The 23396-nt window shown below is 37.0% G+C and overlaps 1 protein-coding gene across 10 annotated transcripts in view; it reads left to right on the top strand.

The window, feature by feature from the left end:
* NAV3 (neuron navigator 3) overlaps positions 1-23396 on the top strand; it is a 924907-nt gene that overhangs the window by 671411 nt on the left and 230100 nt on the right. For all 10 annotated transcript variants that reach the window (XM_075551244.1, XM_075551243.1, XM_075551247.1 and 7 more), the window contains one exon: positions 3562-3742. In XM_075551244.1, coding sequence (XP_075407359.1) covers positions 3562-3742 — 181 coding nt within the window. The remainder of the gene's footprint in view (positions 1-3561; positions 3743-23396) is intronic.

Below are 23396 nucleotides of genomic sequence, written 5' to 3'. Positions count from 1 at the left end.
TATATCTTAACCATCCGATATGTAAAAGTATGATAAAAACATTATGTGAATTTAGATTCTTAAGATATAGTATAATCACTCTTTACTAAATGATACTTGAATTTATATATATTATATTTAGGAATACTTCTAAAATTTTCAAGTACTAGAAAAAGTCCATTGACAAAGAGTTATGAAGTGCCAAGATGCACAGGTGGAAGTGCTCACTCATCCATGAAAAAAAACAAACCACCCAGTAAATAAGAAATCATTCTGAAGGAATGGCCCAACAGGATGGAGAGATTATCATTAACATCACTTGTAGACAAATTTTTGATGAAGAAAACGTAGAAGAGGTTTTAGCGGTGCATCCACAGAGAACTGCCAGAGATGCGAGTTGATTCAGAAGAGGATGGAAAAGGAGTCACGTCATTGCTGATGTCACAGGGACTTTGAACGAAAGCAAAGGGTACCAGAAAGGCATCTATCTACTCATGCTTGACTGACTTCACAAAGGCATTTGGCTGTGGATCCTAACAAACTATGGATGACATTTAGAAGAATAGGAATTCCGGATCATTTAATTTGTGCTCATGTGCATAAACCAAGGTAGTATTTAGAATAGATTATGGTTTAAATAGTGGTCATGGTTTAAAACTCAAGAAATGTATTTGTCAAGGTTACATCATTTCATCATACCTACTCTATATGCTGAGGAAATAATCAGAGAAGTCAGACTATTATGAATAATAACATGGCTCAGAATTAGAAGATTGCTAATTAGCAGCCTACTAATACACACATGATAGAACCTTGCTTTTTGAAATTAAAAGAACTTGAAGTACTTACAGATGAAGACTAAAGACTATATAGCCTTTAGTATGGATTATATCTCAGTATAAAACAAACTTCACAACAGGAAAACTATGCAACACCGTGATAAATAGTGAAGATATTGAAATTGTCATGGATTTCACTTAACTAGACTTCACAATCAACATTCTTGAGAGCAGCAAAGAAGTTGAACTACACATTGAATTGGAAAAATCTCACACAAAAGACAATTTAAAATGTTAAAAACCAAAGCTGTCGTTTTGATGACAATGGAACCCCTGATATAAGGACTAAGGTATGCATTGAGCAGATGATATTTTCTATAGTATCATATGCATGCAAAGGCTATATAATGATAACTCTTATAGAAGAATTGATTATGAATTTTGAATTGAAATGGGTAAAATAAGTGATTGGAAAATATTGACTAGCCCATAGACTGCCAGAAAAACAGACAAATGTGCCTAGGGAGAAGTACTGCCAAAATGCTCCTCTGAAACAAATATATTGAGAATCTTCCCCATGTATTTTGGCCTTATTATCAAGTGGGACCAGTCTCTGAAGTATATCATCTTTGGTAATGTAGAGGGTTTGCAAACAAAAAGAAGAGCAAGAGGAAGACCCTCTGTGAGATGGATTAACACAGGGGCTGTAACAGTGGTCTCAGACATAGAAATGATTGAGATGATGGTTCAGAACCTCACCGGGTTTAATTCTGTTGCATGCAACATTACTCTGAGTTCAAACCAACTAAAGAGTATTTGTGTTAGTCTGGGTTGACGAGAGAAACAAATCCAGAGACAGGTGTGTAAGAGATAACTTTAGATCAAGAAGTAAATATTCATCAATAAAGCATCCCAGCCTAGACCAGATCAAGTGCATAAGTTTGATATTAGCCCATAAATCCCATGTTAGCCATGAATTCCTCTTCAGACAAGATCACAGGCCGGTGGGTGGAAAATCACGTGGACTTAAAAGTAGTGGTTGCATCTCCAGGGTTCTGGCTGCCCTCAGCATGGTTCCATGTGTCTTGTCAGTGAGAGAGAGCGTTCCCAGAATCCTTATGAGAAGGCCACTTTCACAAGGAGGGATCATCAGACTGTGACCTGATTGAAAGGCTAGACTCCACCCTTTCATTCATTTATCAAGTTGACATGAAATTGTCTAACTACCACAGTATTTAAAAACAAACAAAATATGAAGTACTAAGTTATCTAAAATCTGCATTAAAAAAACATTAGGGGTTTTAAAAGATAAAATATTACTAAAAATTTCTTGTTACTGGAGGAAGACAAACCTATGAGAAGCTATAAGAAATTTTGTAGCCTCTTAAATACAATGAATATTTTGAAGAATTACTACCTCTCTAAATGTTTCTTTTATATTCAAATTGATTTTTGATATATACATATTCTATGATACATAATTAAATTACATGTTTCATTACCAAAAGCTCAGTTCTACAAATAAGCAAATAATCAGTGATGTTAAGGTCATGATTTATAAGTAAGTGGTGGTTAAAGGAAGATTGGAAATAGTATCTCCTCTCTGCTTCTTTAGTCTCATGAGACAAATGTTAGCAACATAAACCTAATTGTTTTTATTTATTCTTAAAAATTTATGCATCTTTAAAGGTGACTTTCCAAATAAGTCATAGATAATAAACAAAAATTTTAAATGAACAAAGCAAAAGCAAGCAAACAAAACCCCTCTATTTTAAAAGACTATCCAACCTTACAAGTATAAAATGAACACTTTTCTCACTGTATTTTCCAAATGCTCAAGTCATGCATTCTATATTTTGGGAATTGCAAGGAAGATCTGGGGGGAAATGAGCAACTCAGAGGCTATTTTTATGAGTCATTCACTGCATGAACCATCAGAGATCAAGCAACCCCCATAGTTTATCAATGTTGTTTATTTTTAATATGATCACAGGTTTTACCTCAAGCTTTACTTTTAAAATCTGTTTTCTAATATATCTTAAAATTATAATTATAGGAACAAAAGCTAGGAACTTGATTTTTTATTCACTATTATAGAAACTTACACAGAAGCTCCATGTATTATACCAAGATTTCTACATAGATTTATTCTATTGTTTGAAGTCACATAAGCTGATCTTTATTACTTATTAATGTGTAACATGGATTAAAATAAAAAATTTGGGGCATTAAAAATTGGTAAAATATATTCCGCCTTCCAGAAGACTATACACGTACATGCGCGTATATGTTGCTCATAAGTTTGAAGGCATGCGGACTGCTATAATTCCAGTTGATATTATGAATTCCACCCACTCTGTCAGTATTTATAAATATAAGCCAACATTTAAGCGACTCTTCCTCCAGTTCATAGCCACTGCTATGTGGTAACAGCTGTGTATATTTATGTCATCAGAGTGCTAAATCAAATGAGTACCATAAGAAGACATAAAGTTCATCCGCTTTTAAGACGCTAACTCTTGAAAAACTATTATTCAGGGAGGGCAAAGAGGATCCCGTTTGAGTCAATTTTGTCCTTGACGTTCCATCTCTTTGTTCTTTGGCTGACATTCTAGGTTCTGTGGATGTGTTAGCCTGTTTCAGAAAGTCGGGATTGTTCGAAACCCTGACTGAGACTCCAGTTGTATGTCTGTATTCTTATTTCAGGCTGAGAGGATTATACTCACAACCTCACTTGCGAAAAACAAAACAAAAAGGCATATGTTATATCGTACCATTTTAATATATTCTTTATTTTATCCAGAAATAAGAAATGGAAATCTAAAAGCCATCCTAGGACTGTTTTTCAGTTTATCTCGCTACAAGCAGCAACAACATCATCAGCAGCAGTATTATCAGTCATTGGTAGAGCTTCAGCAGAGAGTCAGCCACGCCGCCCCACAGCCAGAAGCCGGTCAGCCCAAATCACAAGATATGCAGTCCAGGTAAGGAAGGAAAGCATTGGGCATTCTTTAACAACTTACTGTTTGCAGTATTTAAAAAATATTTGTACAGGTGTATGAATGTGATGGGATTATGTAAAGATGCTATGGACGTTAACATTATTTTCCTTTTGATTCCTTTGGGAACTCTGGTAGGTCGTGGTTATGTGTTGAGCACCAACCGTAAGGTCAGCAGTTTGAAACTAACAGCTGTTCTGTGGGGAAAAGATGAGGATTTCTACTCCACAAACAGTTACAGTCCCAGAAACCTATCCGGGCAGTTTTACCGTGTTCTAGAAGGTTGCTGAGTCAGAATCAACTCCATGACAGTGAGCCAAGTTTACTTTTGATTAGACAAGCAACATCCAACGCCTTTTAGATGATGTTTTCTTGTGTTGCTTAAAGATTATTGTTATTTAAATATAATTGTTATCAAAGTATGGGACCTGTCTTCAGTGCAAGTAGTTTGGCTGTTAGAATGTGATCTTTTGTTTGTGTGTGTGTTTGTCAGACGTATTGATTTGTGCACATAGGCACCACTGTCCGGATTGCCCTTAAAACATGGAAGCCACGCCATTCCTCCCATTGCTGCTCTTTTCCCAGTTTGGATTTTTATTAGACAGAGTTTAAAAGAAAAGTAGAGTCAATTGGAAACCTACAATAAGATTTACTACTGAGAATTGGTTTATATGACCAGAGGGGTTGGTTAGTAAAGTCCAACATGCTAAGAACAACCGATCAGGAAGGACAGATGGGCATTCTTGGGGTCAAGCAGAAATGATTTGTCAATCCTACTCCAATTATGTGTAAAATAATAATGTATTCCATAGAATTTTCAGGATGGCATTGGAAGCAGATTATGAAACCTCTCTTCCTAGGTATTTTTGAATAGGTTCAAAGCACCCACCTCTTGGCCAGTAGTCAAGTCTTTAAACGTTACTCCATGCCAGGACTCAGAAATTCTTGTACATACACACGAGAGATTTCTTCCTCTCAATAGGACGCCGGGGAGTGTAAGAAAAGATATAATAATTATTCATAAACTATCAAGGGACCAGGGGGAAGGTGGGAGCAGGGAGAGAGGGGGAAGGGAAAAAAAGGGAAACAGCTGATTTCAGGAACCCAAGTGGAAGGTGAATTTTGAGAATGATGAGTGCAACGAATGTATAAGGGTGCTTTGCTCAATTGATGTATGTATGGATTGTGATAAGAGTTGTATGAGCCCCAATAAAAAGATTTATTAATTTTAAAAAGGAGAATGTTACTTCTGTTTTTAATGCCCATCAACCAATTGAATTACACACACTCAGATAATGTAGGTTAGCACTTTTACTGAAAGTTAACTATCTTTAATTACATTGGCAAAACCATTTTTCAGCAGCATGTAGATTAGTGTTCAACTGAAAAGCTGGGATCTGGGGCTTAGGCAAGTTGCCTTTCTTGTTCCCTTTTGATGACCAGCGTATTTGACAGGTAGCTCTTTAAATAGCTAAGATAGAGTGAAGGATTTTCAAAATGAGAATACACCATCATTTTACACATATGGTCACACACATATGAAATATAGGTCTAACTTTTACCATTTTTAAAGCCAGCTGACCTTGAAATACTTAAGCTTACTTTGAGTCTGTTTTGGGCACTTAGTATTGACTCAAAAGCTAAAATAAAAATACATTCACAAACAGTCCCCATTTCCTGTCATATATTAAGCTCCTCGGTAATCCTCTCCTCCTTTATTTGTCAACCAACCCTTGTGTGGACCTTGTTTCCATCTTCATGCTAAGCAGATGTTTCTCTAGGTCACTTGTCTGTGTAAGGAACCCGACACCATCGTGGGCTATCTATTGGGCAATGGTGGGATTAATATAATTTAGCAATCGGTTCACTGCTCGAATGACCATTTTAAGTATATATATATACTGAAAAGTAGTTTATTATTTTATACAGTTAATAGTTAAATAATAACAATAGAAGTGGTACACAAAACTAGATTGTTATAAGGGTTTTACAATATTCATGGAAATGATTATATAATATTATATAAAATATAATATTATAAAATAACAGTAATGTAACTGTTATTTAAAATATTTCCATTTTTCTTCTTGGTGTATGTCCTCCCTTACAGTGTTTTTTACTTTTAACTGAGTGTCATTGGCTGTGTGGTTTAACCATTTTTCACTATAGGAGTAGGATCCCTAGCCTTTAGAGGTGGCCGATTAAAAAATAGCCATTGTCTTTTGTAGATTAGAAACAAAGGACTTCTCTGTACATATTTTGTTCATCTCTGAAAAATCCCATTCTACTTCTGCTGAGCTTACAGCAGTTGTTCTGACAATATTTGTAGCTCTTTGAACACTTCAGGATTGCGTGATGCATGCATATCGCATGGGACTTTAGGGTATAACCCAAAGCTGAGATGAGTGACAGCTTGCCATCCTCTGTTTGTTTAATGTCCTTTCTCTTTCTGTTCTGTGTTTGTTCGTGGAAGTAATAAGTGCAAGCGAATAAAAATATAATACTTATTCAGAAGTATAATGAGTTTTATGGAAGAAAGAAATAAACATTGCAAGCAGAGTGCTGTCTGAATTTGTACACCTATGGATGGGAATGAACCTTACTAAGGGTGCTTAGAATATGCTCTTGCACAGTGAATATTAAAAAACAGTAAGGCATGTAAATTCGTGATTTCCACATTGGGCAGCTCCTCACCTGCCCACCTTAGAGAGAACCCTGATTACAAGTGTTATTTTAACAACACTTAACAACAACTCTGAATTTAACAACAGCAAACAAAAAAATAGGTATCAGTTCTGCCAAATTGTTGTGAGCCAGCTGAATCCCAACACTGGTTATACTGCTCACTTCAAGGTCAGTAGTTTGAAACCACCAGCTGCTCTTGGGGAGAAAGACGGGGGTTTCTACCCCCGTTCAGAAGTACAGTCTCAGGAGCCCACTGGACAGCTCTTCCCTGTCTCACAGGGTCGCTACCAGTCAGCACTGACACTAGGACAGTGGTTTGGTTTGAGTTTGTCACCCTATATATTTTTCCCTGTACCTAATTTTACCAATTAGTATATTATTTAACCCTTGGTGAAAAATCATTTAAAAAATGTCTGTAGAAGGAGATACACAATAAGAGGAAGTGTGACCAAAAAAGGATAGAAGTGGAGTGTGATACTTAGGGAAGTATAAGAGTTAGAGACAACAGAGTTAACTGCCCTTTATGTAGACAACCCTATAATGAGAGTGATCTGCAAGTAGAGCCGTGGATTGACGCAAGGCTGAACTGGTATGGGAGTGAGGGTGCGAATACACCTACAAATATATGTAGGTTTGACAAAGGGTCTTTGTACGTGAGCCTTTACCTTTGTTGCAATAGAATCGTGAATGTGGTAGAACATACAGGGCACAGTGTGATGGAAACACCTTGTGGGAATGAGTCACTAGACCTAGGGAGTTTGGGTCTTGGGGGACACCAAAATCAATTGGCATAACACAGCCCACAAAGACAGAGTTCTGCGATCTACTGGGGTCTTCAGAGCTCAGAAACGACTATCGAAGGTACTGCTTTGGTTTTTCTCCGTCTTGAGGAAAGAAAACTGATAAGAAATAAGAAACATGGAAGCAATTAGTCTAGTAGACTAATGGACTGATGCTGTCCACTGAAGAAAGGAGATAAAATTCCGTTATTTTACCATGTCTTGGTTTTTATGTGATATCCAGTAAATTTGAACAGAAGTTAAAGTTCAAACAAAAGTTTTCCACAGTGTTAGTTCCTTAAATTAATTAACAAATAGAAAAGGAAGGATTAAAATGAACCATTCTTTTGTGTGGGTGGGTGTTTGATAGAAGAAATCTAGGTTTTACAAACTGCCAGAAATAATAATTCCCAGAGTTTGATTTGGACCTCTTGAATGGACAAGAAGCAAGAATAGTAGATAAAAAATAGAAGAGGGAAATTGGTGTTGTGGGAAGCTTTTTTGTTCTGGAAATAAAATGTGATTTATCAACGCTTTACCTCATTCTATTACTCTATCTGCCATGTGAACTTTCTTGTCGTAATGACCCCGTGGGGATGCTGTTCTTTCCCCCTGTTCTTCCTGCTAGGTCTACACAATAGTTATGAGTCTCTCAAGTATTTTAAAGTGTAAGACCATATATAATAGCCAATGTAATTATAGACTAACTTGGAGACGTCTCTTCTTTGCCTTTGATACATTATAAAAAGTCATTCTTTTCTTCGGCATCCTCTAAGACTGAAGCAGACTCTTAAGTTTTGCTTCTCCAATTGCATAATCAACTTCGTAAATGCTTACGGAATCATCACTGCACTGAATATAGTGCTCTGCACTGAGGACAGTTTGTGATACAGCATTGAGCTCAGGTCTAATAAATATAGGGAAACAGATCAGAATTCTGTGAGGTTTGATTAAAGTATGCTCTTTATTATTTTAATTGTTCTGGAGTCTGTTGTATTTCAAAAACAATAAAATTTTATTCATCAATATGTCCTCACATTTGTAGAACTTTATATATTGAATTATTCCATGGATTTGAATTTATGTGACCTATATGGATGATGGGAGCTACTGAAGCATTTTTTAAAAGCCCATAGTCATAATAATATTCAGAGGAAAGGAAAATGGCCCTTATAGATTAGAGCCAAAACAACTAGTGCAGAAAAAAAAATTCCATTGAGAGTTTCATCTTCATTTACTCAGGACGAAAGTCAGAACTCATGATTTAGGAAGTCTTCCTTTGATTTTTATTGTTTTCAAGTAAATAATTTAAATGTTTGGCTACTATATATCATTATAGCTATTTAACTGGAGAAAAATATACTTAGGTTTTTTACATTAGGCTAATAAATATGTTAGGATACTAGTGTTTCATTTAAATGAGAGTTTTTATTTTGTTCTGATTAATTATTGACATAACTGCATATTATTTCATGAAGTGTATGTTATAGAACAATTTTAAGATTTTGTTTTTCTGTTTTAAAAATAATTTTAAAGATTTTCCATTAGCTTGAATGTCATTCAATTAAAAGTAACTTGACATATAAAGGATAATAAAATGATTGCACTCAAGAAAAATTGCAGACCAGGTGAAATGTTGATTGATGATAAACCTCCTTCTGGCCATCCATCAACTTCCCAAATGGATGGAAACATGGACACAATTTGTGCACTTGTGCTCGAAGATCGATGACAAACCACTGAAGAGCTGGACTATCTTGGAAGATTTGGGAATGAGAAGGGTCCCTGCAATATTTGTGCCTCCGGTTCTGACTGGGACAGAGCGCATTTGGATTTTGTTCAACCAGGGCAGACTGTTGATCGAGCTTTTCACTTAGAGGTTTGAAAAAGATTGTGGAAGAGTATGTGGTATAAAAGGCCTGACTGTGGCAGACAGGGGACTGGTTTTGCCACCCCAACAATGCCCCTGCTCACGCAGTCATCTCAGTGTGCCAGTTTTTGGCTAAAACCAGCCTGCTTGTCTTGCCACACACACCTTACTCACCTGGCCGTGTTCTGTGCAACTTCTCTTTGTTTCCATGAGTGAAGAGGGACATGAAAGGACGGCAGTTTGACAACAGAGAAGGTGAAGAAGAAAGCAAGCGAGGTGTTATCAACCATCCGACCAGATTAATTTGAAGAATGTTTCCAAGAATGGATTCGCAGATTTGACAAATGTATTAAGTGTACTTAATGACGAATACTTTGAAGGTGATAAGGTTTTTAAAAATAATTTTAAATATGACGTTGAAAAAAGCTCATATATGGGTAAAGATCAAATATCTTGTTATATTCTGTGATATAAATAGCCTATTTACGGTTATTTAATATAAAAGCTAGTCAGTTTATTCTGGCTTTTCTTTTTACAAAAAAGAGTAAATGAAAGATCCTCTTCAGTCAAGTAGAGAAATGAGAAATATTTTAATATACAGTATTAAATTATTATATGAGGGGAACTCCAAAATGCCTGTGGAAAAGCCCATTTGTCATGAATGTTTTAGAGACCTCTAAGATAAGAATTGAATTCACAGATATTTTCCATAGATATTAATTAAAAAGTGGAGGAAGCCCTAGGTCTTATTCCAGAAAACAAGATAAAAATAAGTCATATGATTTTAAGCTCTAACTTTTATCCCCCATGAATAAGTATGTCTCAGGCATTGAGGATATTCTGCTAAATCATCTCCCTCCATATGCCGACTTTTCTTGTCAGTGATAGGTAACAAAGAGATTAATGTCACTGAGATTACATACAATGCCTAGTACATGAAGACAGCTAAGCATGAATGGTTTTCTTTTAAATATCTGGTAAATTATAATAAAATGGGAGAGTAAAGTGTGTTGTATCTGTTAGCTGCCATCCAGGCAACTGTGACTCATGTTAAACTCACGTACAACCAACAGCGCACTGTCTGAGGTTCATGTCTTACACCTTAGTCTGCCCTGCTCTTCAGTAAACTTGGTGCTCTCATCTGACAACTGACTCTTCCTGATCATGTGTCCAGAGCAAAGAAGGTAGTGTTACTCTCTGGTGCATAAAGTTTTCATGGGCTCACTTTCAAAAGTGACTCTCCAGACCGCTCTTCCTTACTGAGTAAGACAGAATCAATTCTGGAAATTCCATCGAAACACGTCCACCATGGAGGACCTTTCTAGTATTTGAAATATCAGTGTACAGCTTCCAGCATTTTAGAACTCAGCACACTACGGCAATTTTGCAGATAGGTGATGGGTTAGCAATTTAATATATGTAAATGGTGAAATTTTTCATCTATTAAGAGCTTCTTAAAAATGAGGTGATTTATCTTAAAATTTAGACCTTTAAATTAAATTTTACGCAGATCACTAAATAACTCACTGCCCTGCTATTAAGTAATTGTCAAATTTCACTAACTTATAGACCCAAACCAAGCCCAAGTTGATACCTACTTACAATGACCCTAAGGGAGAGAATCTAGTTTGAGAATCATTTCGGGAATGGACAGGCTCATTTTCCTCCCAAGGAACCGCTGGTGGGGTCAAACTCCTGCCTGTGTGGTTGGCAGCCCAGCAAGTTGAAGTGGAGGCAAAAGCAGCCACAGATAGGGGAGAGAAGATGCAGTCTGTGACAATGTTGTTGTGAGTGTCATTAATTGTCCTCGATTGCTTCTGACTCATGGTTGCTCCACTGGCTTTTCAAAGCTGTGACCTCTGAGACACAGATCTTCAGCCTTGTTTTCCAAAGCCCTCCTGCATGGGTTCAGCTGTCAATCTTTCAGCTGTTTGCACTACCCATAAACCATGTGACAATGATTCCTTTCTTCTAAATAAAAATCTACAAACCTGTTTTAGGAATCTGGAAGGTTACAACGTCAACAGATTTTCTCATCTGCTTTTTGTTTCAGAGGAAAAAAATGTTCTACCCATTTACAGTTTAAATTAACTTGCTCCTACAGGACTCCAATCAGGTTTCAACATCTCTGGGTGAATTCATTGAGTGGCTTGTCTGTTCCCTTTACATCCCACCCAAAGTCCCCGGACTCCGGCCACACACGTTACTTTTCACCCTCATCCCAATCTGGGTATTTGCCTTCTCTGACTTCTTTCCCAGGAAACATTACTTCCTCCTATAAGATTCACTCTTAAACTGGGATGGTTTACAGCTTTTAATTCTGGGGCTATAAATCTTGAGAAGTATATAAGGAGGTTTAATAAAAAATGACAGGAATGATGGGTAATTTAATCCTTTGTGAGCCTGGCTTCAATTAGTTGCTTGACTCTATTCTGTGTTGGGGCCTATGGTGTGTTCTTTGAAAATTCAGTTAATCAATTAATCTTAAAAAGTAAAAAGGGTGGGTGAGACACGAAGTCTGAGTTTGAAGGAATGATTGAAGGGGAAATATGTTTTTAATTTACTGCGTTGGGTGTAAAATAAGAGAGAGTGTGTGTGCTTTGAGGATGCTGCATGCCTTTGTTTCACTGTTTAAAGCCTTTGACAGCTGTCCTCATTTCTGTTGTTATGAATGAAGAAGGATCTATACAGTTTGGGCTAGAATTGGGTAAATAATGCGGGCTTCAATTTGCCTGCTGATTCACAATGATGCAAATTGATTCAACGAGTGTTTTGTTGTTGTTGTGCTTTGTGTACTATCCCTATATTGTATTTTTTGTTCTTGTTGGACTATCTGATGCAGAATAGACACGGATTCAGTAGTTTTTTCATATGTACCATTTAGGCAACTTGATTACATTCTTCAGAGAGAAAGACCATGTTTTCTACTCCCATAAAGAATAACGGTTTGGGAATCTCACAGGGGCAGTTCTAACCTGCCCTGTCGGGTTGGTGTGAGTCAGAATTGATTTTATGGCCGTACATATTTTGAGTTATGGTCTTTCTGATTTTCATTTTTGAGGAGCTTCCATACTTTAAAATATGGTTTACTGAAAATACGTTTCTTTCTCCATTGAGTGGACATAGCACATTTGTCAAAAATCAGTTGACCATAGATAAGTGCTTTTTTTTCCTGGACTTTCAGTTTTATCCCATTGGTCGGTGTGTCAGTCGTTAACTAGCACTAGCCTTCATGGAATACCATAGCTCCATGGTATGTTTTAAAATCAGTAAGTCAGTTATCCTACTTCGCTCATCTTTCTCAACATTATTTTAGCTAGTTGAGGCTCCTTTCAATATAATGTTAAAACATGCTGACCCACTTGAGAAAACTTAAGATCCCATCTTCCCATGCCACTTTCTCTAGTTACGTTCTGTCTGTTCCACCTCAAACTTGTACTAAACATATACAAATAATTCAAAGTAATAATATCCTCGTGGTTATAAACAGCAAACTAATATCCAGCCCTTCCCATATTCTATCTACATAGACTTAACCCTTTTAATTATTATAGATATGCTCTTCAGTACTTCATACTTTGTAGATATATAAAATATTTTACCATTAGTTTTTATTCAATAATGTTTTTATTATTCTTTGATTCACAATCTCATCCCTTCCATTAATTTGCATAACAGTTTTTAAGTTCTTACTGTGTTCAAAATAGTCTTTTATGTAGTATGATACAGTCAATCAAGTATAAAATAGATTTTAATATTCATTCCTTAAAGCTTACTTCATGAAAGAAAGTCAAACAAAAATTTTAAATATATATATAAACATATCTGTAGTTTACTATAAGATGCTAGAAAAAATAAGGAAAGCAAAAATATTAGAAATTCCTGAAGATACAGTCCGGGGAGAGGGGTGGGTCTGCGTAGACCACAGAGGAGCAAACTAAGAGGGAAAGAGAAAGAAAAAGAGTGGACTGCATCCTGGACCATCAACCCGAGGATGACATTCCTGCTTAGAGCAGCCAATGCACAGAGAGGACAATAGGGTCAGCCCCAAAATGAGACACACCCCTTCAGTGACCCATAGCACTACGGGGGACGGCACTGGAGACAGTACAGGAATCGAACCCAGTCTGCTCCACCCACACCTGCGTGAAACAGGAAGGGAGTGCAATGTAGCAACAAGAGGAGCAAAGCAACAGAGTGCCCAAGGCATTATGAAACAGACTTCTGACTTGGGAGGCAGGGCTTGCCACCTCATCAGACTCGATATCAGAGAACATTCATAAGGGTTAGTAGATAGACCCTGAATTATTTATAGGCTCCTTTTTTTAATGTCTCTCTATATAAGACAGAGAGGATTAAAAAACCCAAAGCAAAAACAGTGGGACAGGAAAGAGGGGTATGTGGGGTAAGGGGAAGGGATCCAACAGATCCAGAAACAGGGAATAACAAGTGATCTAAAATCAATGGCAAGAAGGGTGTAGAAGGCCTGTGAGGTTTGATCACGTTTAATGTAGCCTAGAGGAATAACTGAGAGCTGAATGAATGCCGAACATGATAGTGGAACATCAGGAAACTGAAAGGAAATTGAGGAAAGAACTAGAAGGCAAAAGACATTTATAGAGGTCTAAATACAGGCATAAACACATGTAAATATATTTATGTATAACAATAGGGATATAGGTCTATGGACATATATTTATATGTTAACAAGGTAGCACATAGACCTTGAGCCTCTACTCAAGTTTGACAAATAAATTGTTATAATTACTATAAGAGCCCTCAATAAAATGATTTATTCAAAAACTGTAAATAATATGAACTATTTATGGGGAGGGGGGGATAAAATTTAGATGTTCAGTAGCTGTGTATTTTAAAATTAAATTGGAGAACTGATGAAAGTCTTCACTCAGTAACAGTGAGAAGAAATGTTGGAACAATCTATATTGATATCATCTTGGGAGAAGTTGGTTAAGGTTGATGAAAGAACCTGAGTCAGGAGTCTGCCTGGTTTATCTCAAGAAGATAAAATTTTACCATTTGACTGGGTCAAAGGGAATTAGTCAATAGAAGACTAGAAAATAATGTGAAGCAAGATCGGGGGAATATTATTATAGTCCTGTGACCGCTGAAAGAACCTTCACAATCTAATGTACCCCCCATTAATGTATATAACAATACATATAACTATATGTGTATTAGTATAGTTAATTCAGGAAAGATCGGAACTACAGTGTGCCATGAGGAGGGATTTGAGCAGGGAAAAATTTAAGGTGTTTTATGGCTACTGGACTTAAAAATAAGAGATTTTTAAAAAATTATATAACCCTTGTTCAAGTGGAAGTGGAAGTTAAATTCTGATGCACTTTGAGAAGATGGCAACAGAGATAGCTACAGACTTGCTGTTTGGTTGATAAACAGCTGACATTAATGCTGCTGATACCAGCTATTGCACAGCTGGAGATGGAAAAGAATATGAAGAAACAAATTCCATGAGGAAAATGTCAGATTTAGAATGATCAGCCTACTAATTTTCAAATGTCCTTTAGTTATATTTTTGTGTGAATATTGACACAATTAGAATTGTAAGACTGAAGTTTCAAAGAGAAATGCAGGCTGTAAACTGCCATGGTAGTAAGTCTTAAACTAGGACAATCAGGTGAAAAAGGCTAATTTAGGCACTCAAATTGGTAAGAAAGAAATAAAACTAACCTTATTTGCTATGCTCTGGTCAAATAGCAATGACCCTATGCTAGGATCCAAATGCTCTGAGCCTATACATGGATAATCCCAAAGATTACACACACGCACACACACACACACACACACAAATCTACTGGAACTAGTAGAATTATTTAACGAAGTACCAGGATAAAAGATCACTATGTAAAATCAGTTGAATCTCTTTAGGCCACAAATATAACTTTGAAAATGACATCAGAAAAATAATACTATTTAAAGTTATTCTCTCCAAATGTAGCATGCTTATAAATAAATATAAGCAGCCATAAAAATACCTATACCAAAAAATAAACTCCAAAAAGCAGGACAGCAAAAAAACAACAACATGAATAGAAAAACATAGTATATTTATTGATAAGAATACTGTGAAAATGTCATTACTATCCAGTTGAACATTGAATAAGGAAAACGGCAAAAGAAGTTATACTTTTAAATTATGGTGTTGGGAAGAATAGTCAAAGCATCATGGACTGTCAGGAGAACAGACAAATCTGTCGTGGAAGATGTTCAACTAGAATGGTAAGACTTTTCCACGCGTACTTTAGACATGTTATCCTAAGAGACCAAAGAAAAACATGCTTCATAAAGGGAAAGGAAGGTCAGCAGGGGAAAATGATATATATCTGTATATACATATAAATAGAAGTATATAGATGAATGTCCAGAAGATGAATTGACACCGTGATTGCAGCATTGAGCTCAATCATACACTTGTGAGGACGGTCTCAGGCCTGGGCAGGGTTTTGTTCTGTTGTCCATAGAGTCACTGAGTCGGAACCTAACAACGACAATGAGCACTAGAAATTATTGGTTTTTACCTGATTTAATTTTAAGTGTTTATGGGATGTACTTTCTTTGAAAATAGAACACTGAAGCTAAAGATTTTTATCATTGCACTTGTAATTTTATATTCTGAAATTACTATATATTAAACTGCATTATATATTAAACCTGTACCTCAACATTTTGGCAGTCTGTTTAAAATATAAAATGCAAATGTTGTAAGATGTATAATAAGTATGTCACTCAGAATTTTTCCTTGTGATTAGCACTGCTTGGAAAACCAAACTGCAATCAGGGGATGATTAGATAAGTATGAGATCCAATCAATGAAACTTGTATACACATATCTCCATCTGAGGTTGTCTTGTCAATTAAATGTTATCTAGTGGTCAGTGGTTGACTTTATAGACCACATTATCACTAGTCACCTCTATTAGATTCCTTTCTCTATATGCCCACTTCTATTCAATACCTACTTCCAGTTTTTTGGGTTTTTGCTCTGGCTGACCTTGTAGTTCAGTAAATTACATTAACAACATAATAATAATAACATTCTGTCCTTGCAAAGCTGTAGGACCAATTTCCTCATCAAGGATTGTATGAGATCCAAGAAACTACAGTAATGTGAGACCGGTTGTATGGATGACTATATTAAGTTTCCTGAAAATTGGAAATGCCCCAAAGATAAAAAGTCACTCGGTAGACTTACACGTATATCAAAAATATTTTATAAACATTTATTTAGTTATTTTATAAATATAATGATTATTCCTCACAATTGGACCAATAGGTAACATCATGATAGGTGGAGGAAAAGTTGAAGTTGTGGGAGATTTTGGCTTGCTTGTGTCCACTATCATTGCTCCTGGAAGCAGCAGTCAGGAGATCAAATGACACACTGCATTGAGGAAACCTGCCGCACAGGACCTCTTTAGAGGATTGAAAAGCAAGGATGTCACTTTAAAGACTAAGGTGCTCAGGACCAACCCAAGCTATACAGTTTCCCATTGCCTCATATGCTTGTGAGTGTGGGACCTTGAATAAGGAAGACTGAAGAAGAATGGATGCATTTGAATTGTGCTGCTGGAGAAAAATATTGCAAGAATTGGGGATTGCAAAAAAAAAAAAAAATCCAGTCTGTCTCTGAGTAAGTAAGGGCAGAGTGCTACTTGGAGGGAAGGATGGCAAGACTTTGTCTTACATACTTTAGACATGTTATCAGGAGAGGAGGTCTAGTCCCTGAAAGAGGACATCATGCTTGGTGTGAAGGAGGGGTAGCAAGAAAGAGGAAGGCACCGAGTGAGACGGATTGGCACCATAGCCTCAACCATGGGCTCAGGTACAGGTAAAGATGGCTCAGCACTGTGTGGATAGGATCGCGGTGCGTCACAGATGACTCGATGCCACCTAACAACTATAGCAATGAGTAAAGGCTGTGGTTTTTAACGTATGTGTTTTAAAATGTTTGTTAACCTAGTTAAGTACTGCAATACTTTAAGTCTCTAAGATTTATGGCGTAATCTGGGTCTTTCCCCCACTGATCAGGGTGGTCTTTATCAAAGCTAGGTGCATCTTTTATGAAACTAGACTTATCTATCAGCATTCATGGTCCAGTCCTGTTCTCATTGAATTGAAATTAATGAGCAAGCATTGACTATATTTCAAAGTGGTTTTACACCAAACTAAATATTGTAAATGGAAAAAGATCTATGCAGCTGTACTGTTCTGAGCTAAGCAGTTATAAAACCATTGCATAAAATCTAAGTTATGGTAACATTTTGAGAGAAACATGAGCCTTGTTTCCTGAGTTCTTTATCTTGACATTCTGCATCCCCCCAAAGAACATGAGACTTTGATGCTCAGATATCTTAAGCAGGCATCTCCCTCTATAGTTACTGTTAGTACTCACAAAAGTACACTAGGCAGGTGGCCTTACTGTCTGAAAAAAAATTTAAGATAAGACAGAGGTTCTAATATATTTTCATACCGTATTTTCTCTAATGGGATAAGTTATCACAGTGACCTGTCGCAAATGCTATCGGGATGATATTTCAGCCACCCATCTACTAAAGAGAAGCACATGTGGATGAAAGCTAAGTTTCTGGCTAATTTACGGATCCGGCAGTGACTGTTTTCAGTGAACAAGATATAAGTAGAAGCACAAAGTGTGTGAATCATGTATTCTGATGTGAGCACAATTGTTTAGAGAAGTGTTAAATACTTTAAAGATTAATCTAAAAGATTTTATATATGAAAGAGCTGTTTTCAGAAATGCCCACGTCTCCCTTTTGCTCAGAAATAGTAGCTTGTCTGATGCTATTTTATAGACGTTCATAAGTATCCTGAAGAAGAAAATCTTTATGCTGAAAGGAGCTTTTAATTTAAGGAGCTTTTTAAAATCTTAATTCTAAAAAACATGACTTCATTTCCAGCTAAAGAATATAGGATTTCCTATCTCATAAAATAGTATATTTTAATATATATTATTCCTAAAAGTCTTCCGTGAATATTCTCTTGTCTCTAATGTTAAAAACCATTCTGTCTGAGAAACTGAAGCTTAAGACTAGATTTCTATATCTTTAATTATAATACAACTTGAATAATTTCCCCCAATTTTCTCCTGAGTACTTTTCAGCCAATTTGAAAGGCAAGGCTCCATAATTTTTAACATAATTTTATAAAGTAAAAATAAGATCAAAAGATAAAAAATCTTATTAAATCAAAGAACCACATAGAAACGTCTTCTATTCTGTTGGGTTCCCTAGAAATAGTTCTAAATTAAAGGACAAATGTGATGTTATAGTCAATTACATGTTTCTCCTTCTTATTAAATAGTTGACTAATCCTGTATAGAAACTTACTTTCTTATGGTGAATTTGGGTATATCCAAAATGGAATATAATCACACAAGAAAGGAAATAATGATTGAAACATAATTTTCTATAAAATTTCAATGTAGGTTAAAAAAAAAAAGCCAGTTCCACCATGGGGATGCCCACATATGGTAACAACACACGTCAGAACACTCCTGGGCTTGAAAGGTTTTCTATCGCCAACCTTTCTGAAGCAATTTTCTGCCGTTCATCCACACAGCACCATTGGCTAGACTTAAATCTCTAATTCTATTTTGCAGCCATATAAGATAACCATTTCAGTTCTAAAAATACATATCATGTAAAATGTAGAAAAGATAGATCATCTGAAATCTAATAATGAAAATTTATCTTCCTGAAGAATGTTCCTGCTCATTCTGTGAAGATAGAAAGCATTGTCCTAAGAGAATTTCCTTGAGAAGCCTTATCCTATCCATCCTACAGCTCTGATCTTCCTGTTCAGACTTCTTTTACTTCCCAAAACACATAGAAAAGCAAAAAGGTACGTTACCTGTGTCCCTGAAGGATTTTCTAACTGTCGTCTTGATGGGGTATAAATGAAGAGAGGAAACTTTCTTCAGATAAGTGTTTGAGAGATGGAAACACCATCTTCAGAAATACATGCACCTAGTTGGAGGCTATGCCAAGAATCAAGAGCCTCATGTTTTTTATATGTTTGTTTTATAAAGGTTTCTATTAATATCAGTACTTTTTTAATGTAGTTGCATATAGACATAGCTCAGCGATATTGCAAGTTTGGTTCAAGACAGCTGACATAAAATAAATATCACAATAAAGTGAGCCACACAATTATTTTGGTGTCCTAGCATGTAAACTAAAGAAGTAAACTAACTGCCATCGAGTGGATTTTGAGTACTTATTCCTAGAGTGTAGCCCTGGAGTCTGCACAAGGCAGCTCGAGAGCCAAATGTGACTCTTTGGGTATGTATATGTGGCTCAGAAGTAAAATTGAACATTTTTAAAGGGTATTATCAAGGCATTGGTGATTTAATTTATAAATATCTATTTATGTATCTCAAATAATTTTAAAATTATTGTGAGGGACTGGATGGACTCTTCCATCTCAAAAGTCTGCCAATCCCTGGGGTGGTCCACTAAGTGCAACAGCATTGTGAAAAGCTAGCAGTAGTGATAGAACTGTCAGCAGGAAACTCAGGGACATGCACGTAACACATGCAATTGGAAAAATCGCAATCAGTGCCCTTAGAAGAAGCAATGAAGAGATCCAAAGACATGTTGCCTTTGGTAAATCTGCTGCACCAGACCTCTTTAGAGTATTGAAAAGAAAGCATGCTGCTTTGAGGACTAAGGTGTGCCTGACCCAAAACATGGTGCTTTCCATTGCCCTGTATGCTTGTGGAAGTTGGACAGTGAATACGGAAGACTATAGAAAAATAGATGCATTTTCATTGTGGTGCTGGAAAAGAGATTGAAAGTACCATGGACTGATGAAAGGACAAACCGATCTGATCATGTTCTTTGGGCATGTTGTCAGTATTGACCAGTCCCTGGAGAAGGACGTCATGCTTGAGAAAGTAGAGGAGCGGTCAAAGAGAAGGCCCCGGATAAGAGCGGTTGACCCAGTGGCTGCACCAGTGGACTCAAGCATAGGGACAATTATAAGGGAGGCATTTGACTGTGCACAGGGATGATATGGGTGGGAACTGACTCAATGGCACCTAACAGCATTGGAGAAATAGAGCCAGTAGACTTACTTGATGTAGTGTTGCCACAGAATTTCAATTTTAAAAAGAACAAACACAAGCACATTACCTGCAAAGCACAATAAAGCACAGCACAGTTAAACAAGGTAGGTCTGTTTCATTCACGACCAGAGTTTTTTTTCTATTGGTTATTTGAAAGTTCAAATGTAATCATTTAGCAAACAAAATCATGCAAGATATGTAGTTGATATATAATGATTTTTCTTCCAATGAGCCATTCTAACTTAAAAATGAGATCTTAAATAAGAACGTACAATAAGACATGTTACCTGATCCAACAAAGGACAAGTTGCTCAGTGAACACAATTAGAAAAGATCACATGTGAAGGCACTAAAGAGAGAAATGTCACTGCACATTGGAGAAAGATTAAACAGAAGTATGTTTTGTCTAATGCTGTGGAAAACCACCACTAAATTTAGTTGTTCAAAAGAATAACCACTTCATTATTCCAGTAGATTTTGTGACCCAAAGAATTTTTTACAGGGTAGAACAGAGATGACTTCGCTCTGCTTCACTATTCCCGAGGTCTCTTTGAGAAGTCTGGCATTATTAAGTAATCAGAACATCTGTGGCTAGAAGTAGTTACATTTACATGCCTGGTAACTTATCCAGAACAATGTCTAGACGTAACTTCTCCAGCAAGGTTGTCTCCAGGAACTTGGATGGCTTACATGCTGACTCGCTGTTGCAGGCAGTCAGTGAAAGCTCATGGTCCAGTTCTTTAGCATGTTCACTATACTTTATTGGTTAAAGCTAGCTTCAGCCACCGAGATTTAAAAGGGACGACGAAGAGCAAAGACTCCACTTCTTTTTTTATGACTTATAGAACTTTATTTTTATCTGTCATCATCTTTACTAATCTGTAATACATGAGAAGAGTCCAGGTGTACAGTGGTTAAGAGCAGTCAGTTGCTAAATGAAAGGTCAGCAGTTCAAATCCACCATGACAGATGACTTCTGAGAGATGGCCGCCTTGAAAACCCTATGAAGGAATTCTTCCTTGTCCTGTTGGGGCTCTCTGAGTTTGAATCAACTCCATGGCGATTCATGAAAACAGTTTCTACTTGTGCTAGCGTCTGTCAACTTTTTATTTTATAAATCATTTTATTGGGGGCTCATAAAACTCTTATCACAACCCATCCATCCAATCATCCATCCATTCATTGTGTCAGTCACATTTGTACATAAGTTGTCATCATCATTTTCACAGCATTTTCTTTCTACTTGAGCCCTTGGTATCCAGCTCCTCATTTTCCCCTCCCCCCCTTCATCCCTCCCTCATGAACCCTTGATAATTTATAAAGTATTATTAATTTTTCATGTCTTACACTGTCCAATGTCTCCCTGAACCCACTTTTCTGTGTCCATCCCCCTGGGAGGGGGTTATAGTATGACATTGTGATCGGTTTCCCCTCTCTACCTTCCCCTTACCTTCCTTATATGGCTACTCTCAATATTGATCCCAAGGAATTTATCTGTCCCGGATTCCATGTTTCCAGCTCTTATCTTTACCCAGGTACTTGCTCTGGTCGAACCAGATTTGTAAGGTTGAATTAAGGTCATGATAGTTGGGGAGGAAGCACTAAAGAACCAGAGGAAAGCTGTGTGTTTCATCGTTGCTACACTGCACCCTGACTGGTTTGTCTCCTCCTCATGACCCTTCTGTAAGGGGATTTCCAATTGCCTACAGATTGGCTTTGGGTCTCCGCTCCGCACCCCAACCCCCTCATTCACATTATGGTTTTTTGCTCTGGGTCTTTGATGCCTGATACCTGATCCCATCCACATCTCATGATTACACAGGCTGGGGTGCTTCTTCCATGCGGGCTTTGTTGCTTCTCAGCTAGATGGCCACTTGTTTATCTTCAAGCCTTTTAGACCCCAGATGCCTTATCTTTTGATAGCTGGCCACCAGCAGCTTTCTGCACCACAATTGCTTATGCACATATTTTGTCGTCATAGATCCTGTGAGGGAAGGTAAGCACTTCAGAATGCCGGATTATTAGAACAAAGTGTTCTTGTTTTGAAAGAGTACTTGAGTAGAGACCCAAAGCTCATCTGATTCCTTAATACTAAACCTATAAATATATGTACATAGATCTATTTCCCCATCATCATATATAAATATACTTACATATATACCTGCCTGTATTTAGACATCTATAGATGCCCTTTGCCTCCTACTTCTTTCCTCTATTTCCTTTCACTTTTCTCTTGCCCCACTATCATATTCAGCCTTCATTTGGGTTTCATTAATTCCTCTAGGTTACATTGCCCTTGATCAAGCAATACCAGACCTCCTACACCCTCCTTGCCATTGATTTTTGGTCACTTGTTATTCCCTTGTCCCTGGGTTTGTTAACACCCACTTCCTTTCTCCTTCTCCCCCTCTCCCATCCCCACCCTAGAACTGTCATCCCATTTTCTCCTCCAGCTTGTTTATCCCACCCATCTTATCTAGAAAGACATGCAGAGATAATAATATGCACAAGCACAAGACTGAGGAAAACAAAGCAACAATAGAGAATAAAACAATAGCTCCAACAACAACAACCACAAAAAGCCAATGACAAAAAAAAAAAAGAAGAAAATCCTGTAACAAGTTCAAAGTCTATGTGTTGTCCTTCACAAGTGTTTTCCAATCGAGTCTGATGGGGTGTCATACCATGGCCCCACATACACTCCACTTCTTCATGTGCTGAAGGTCAAATGTTTTGTTATAATGTTGTGTTTCGGGCTCACAGAGGCCCACAGTGATAATGGTAGCACAAGAGTGTGCAACATTTAACTATTTTACCTAATAATTAGTCAGAGCATGAAAAAGATCTTTTAATTGCCACAGGATAAGTTGAGAAATAATCTGGAGAAGTAGACAAGATCAATTTTGGGAGACAGAGTACTTTTCTTAGGAGTTTGTTTGGTCTAAAGGAAGTTTGCATCAGGGCATTTTCAGCAGGGGAGAAATACTGTCTTCTTAAATTGAGAAAGATGGCCTGTTGACAGAAAAGAGGGAGATGCGCTGTGGGGAGAGGAGTGGGGAAAGACACTGTAGATAAAGTGACAAACCAAACCCTGCTGCCACGGAGTTGATCCTGATTCATAGACACCCTACATAGGGTTTCTAAGGCTGCGGCAAAGCGTGAACACTTTAATAAGGGTCTGAG

This window comes from Tenrec ecaudatus, chromosome 6 (assembly GCF_050624435.1).
Source record: "Tenrec ecaudatus isolate mTenEca1 chromosome 6, mTenEca1.hap1, whole genome shotgun sequence".
In the NCBI taxonomy this organism is placed as follows: domain Eukaryota; kingdom Metazoa; phylum Chordata; class Mammalia; order Afrosoricida; family Tenrecidae; genus Tenrec; species Tenrec ecaudatus.
The sequence above is the reverse complement of the archived record's forward strand: the minus strand, read 5'-3'. Positions and strand labels throughout refer to the sequence as shown.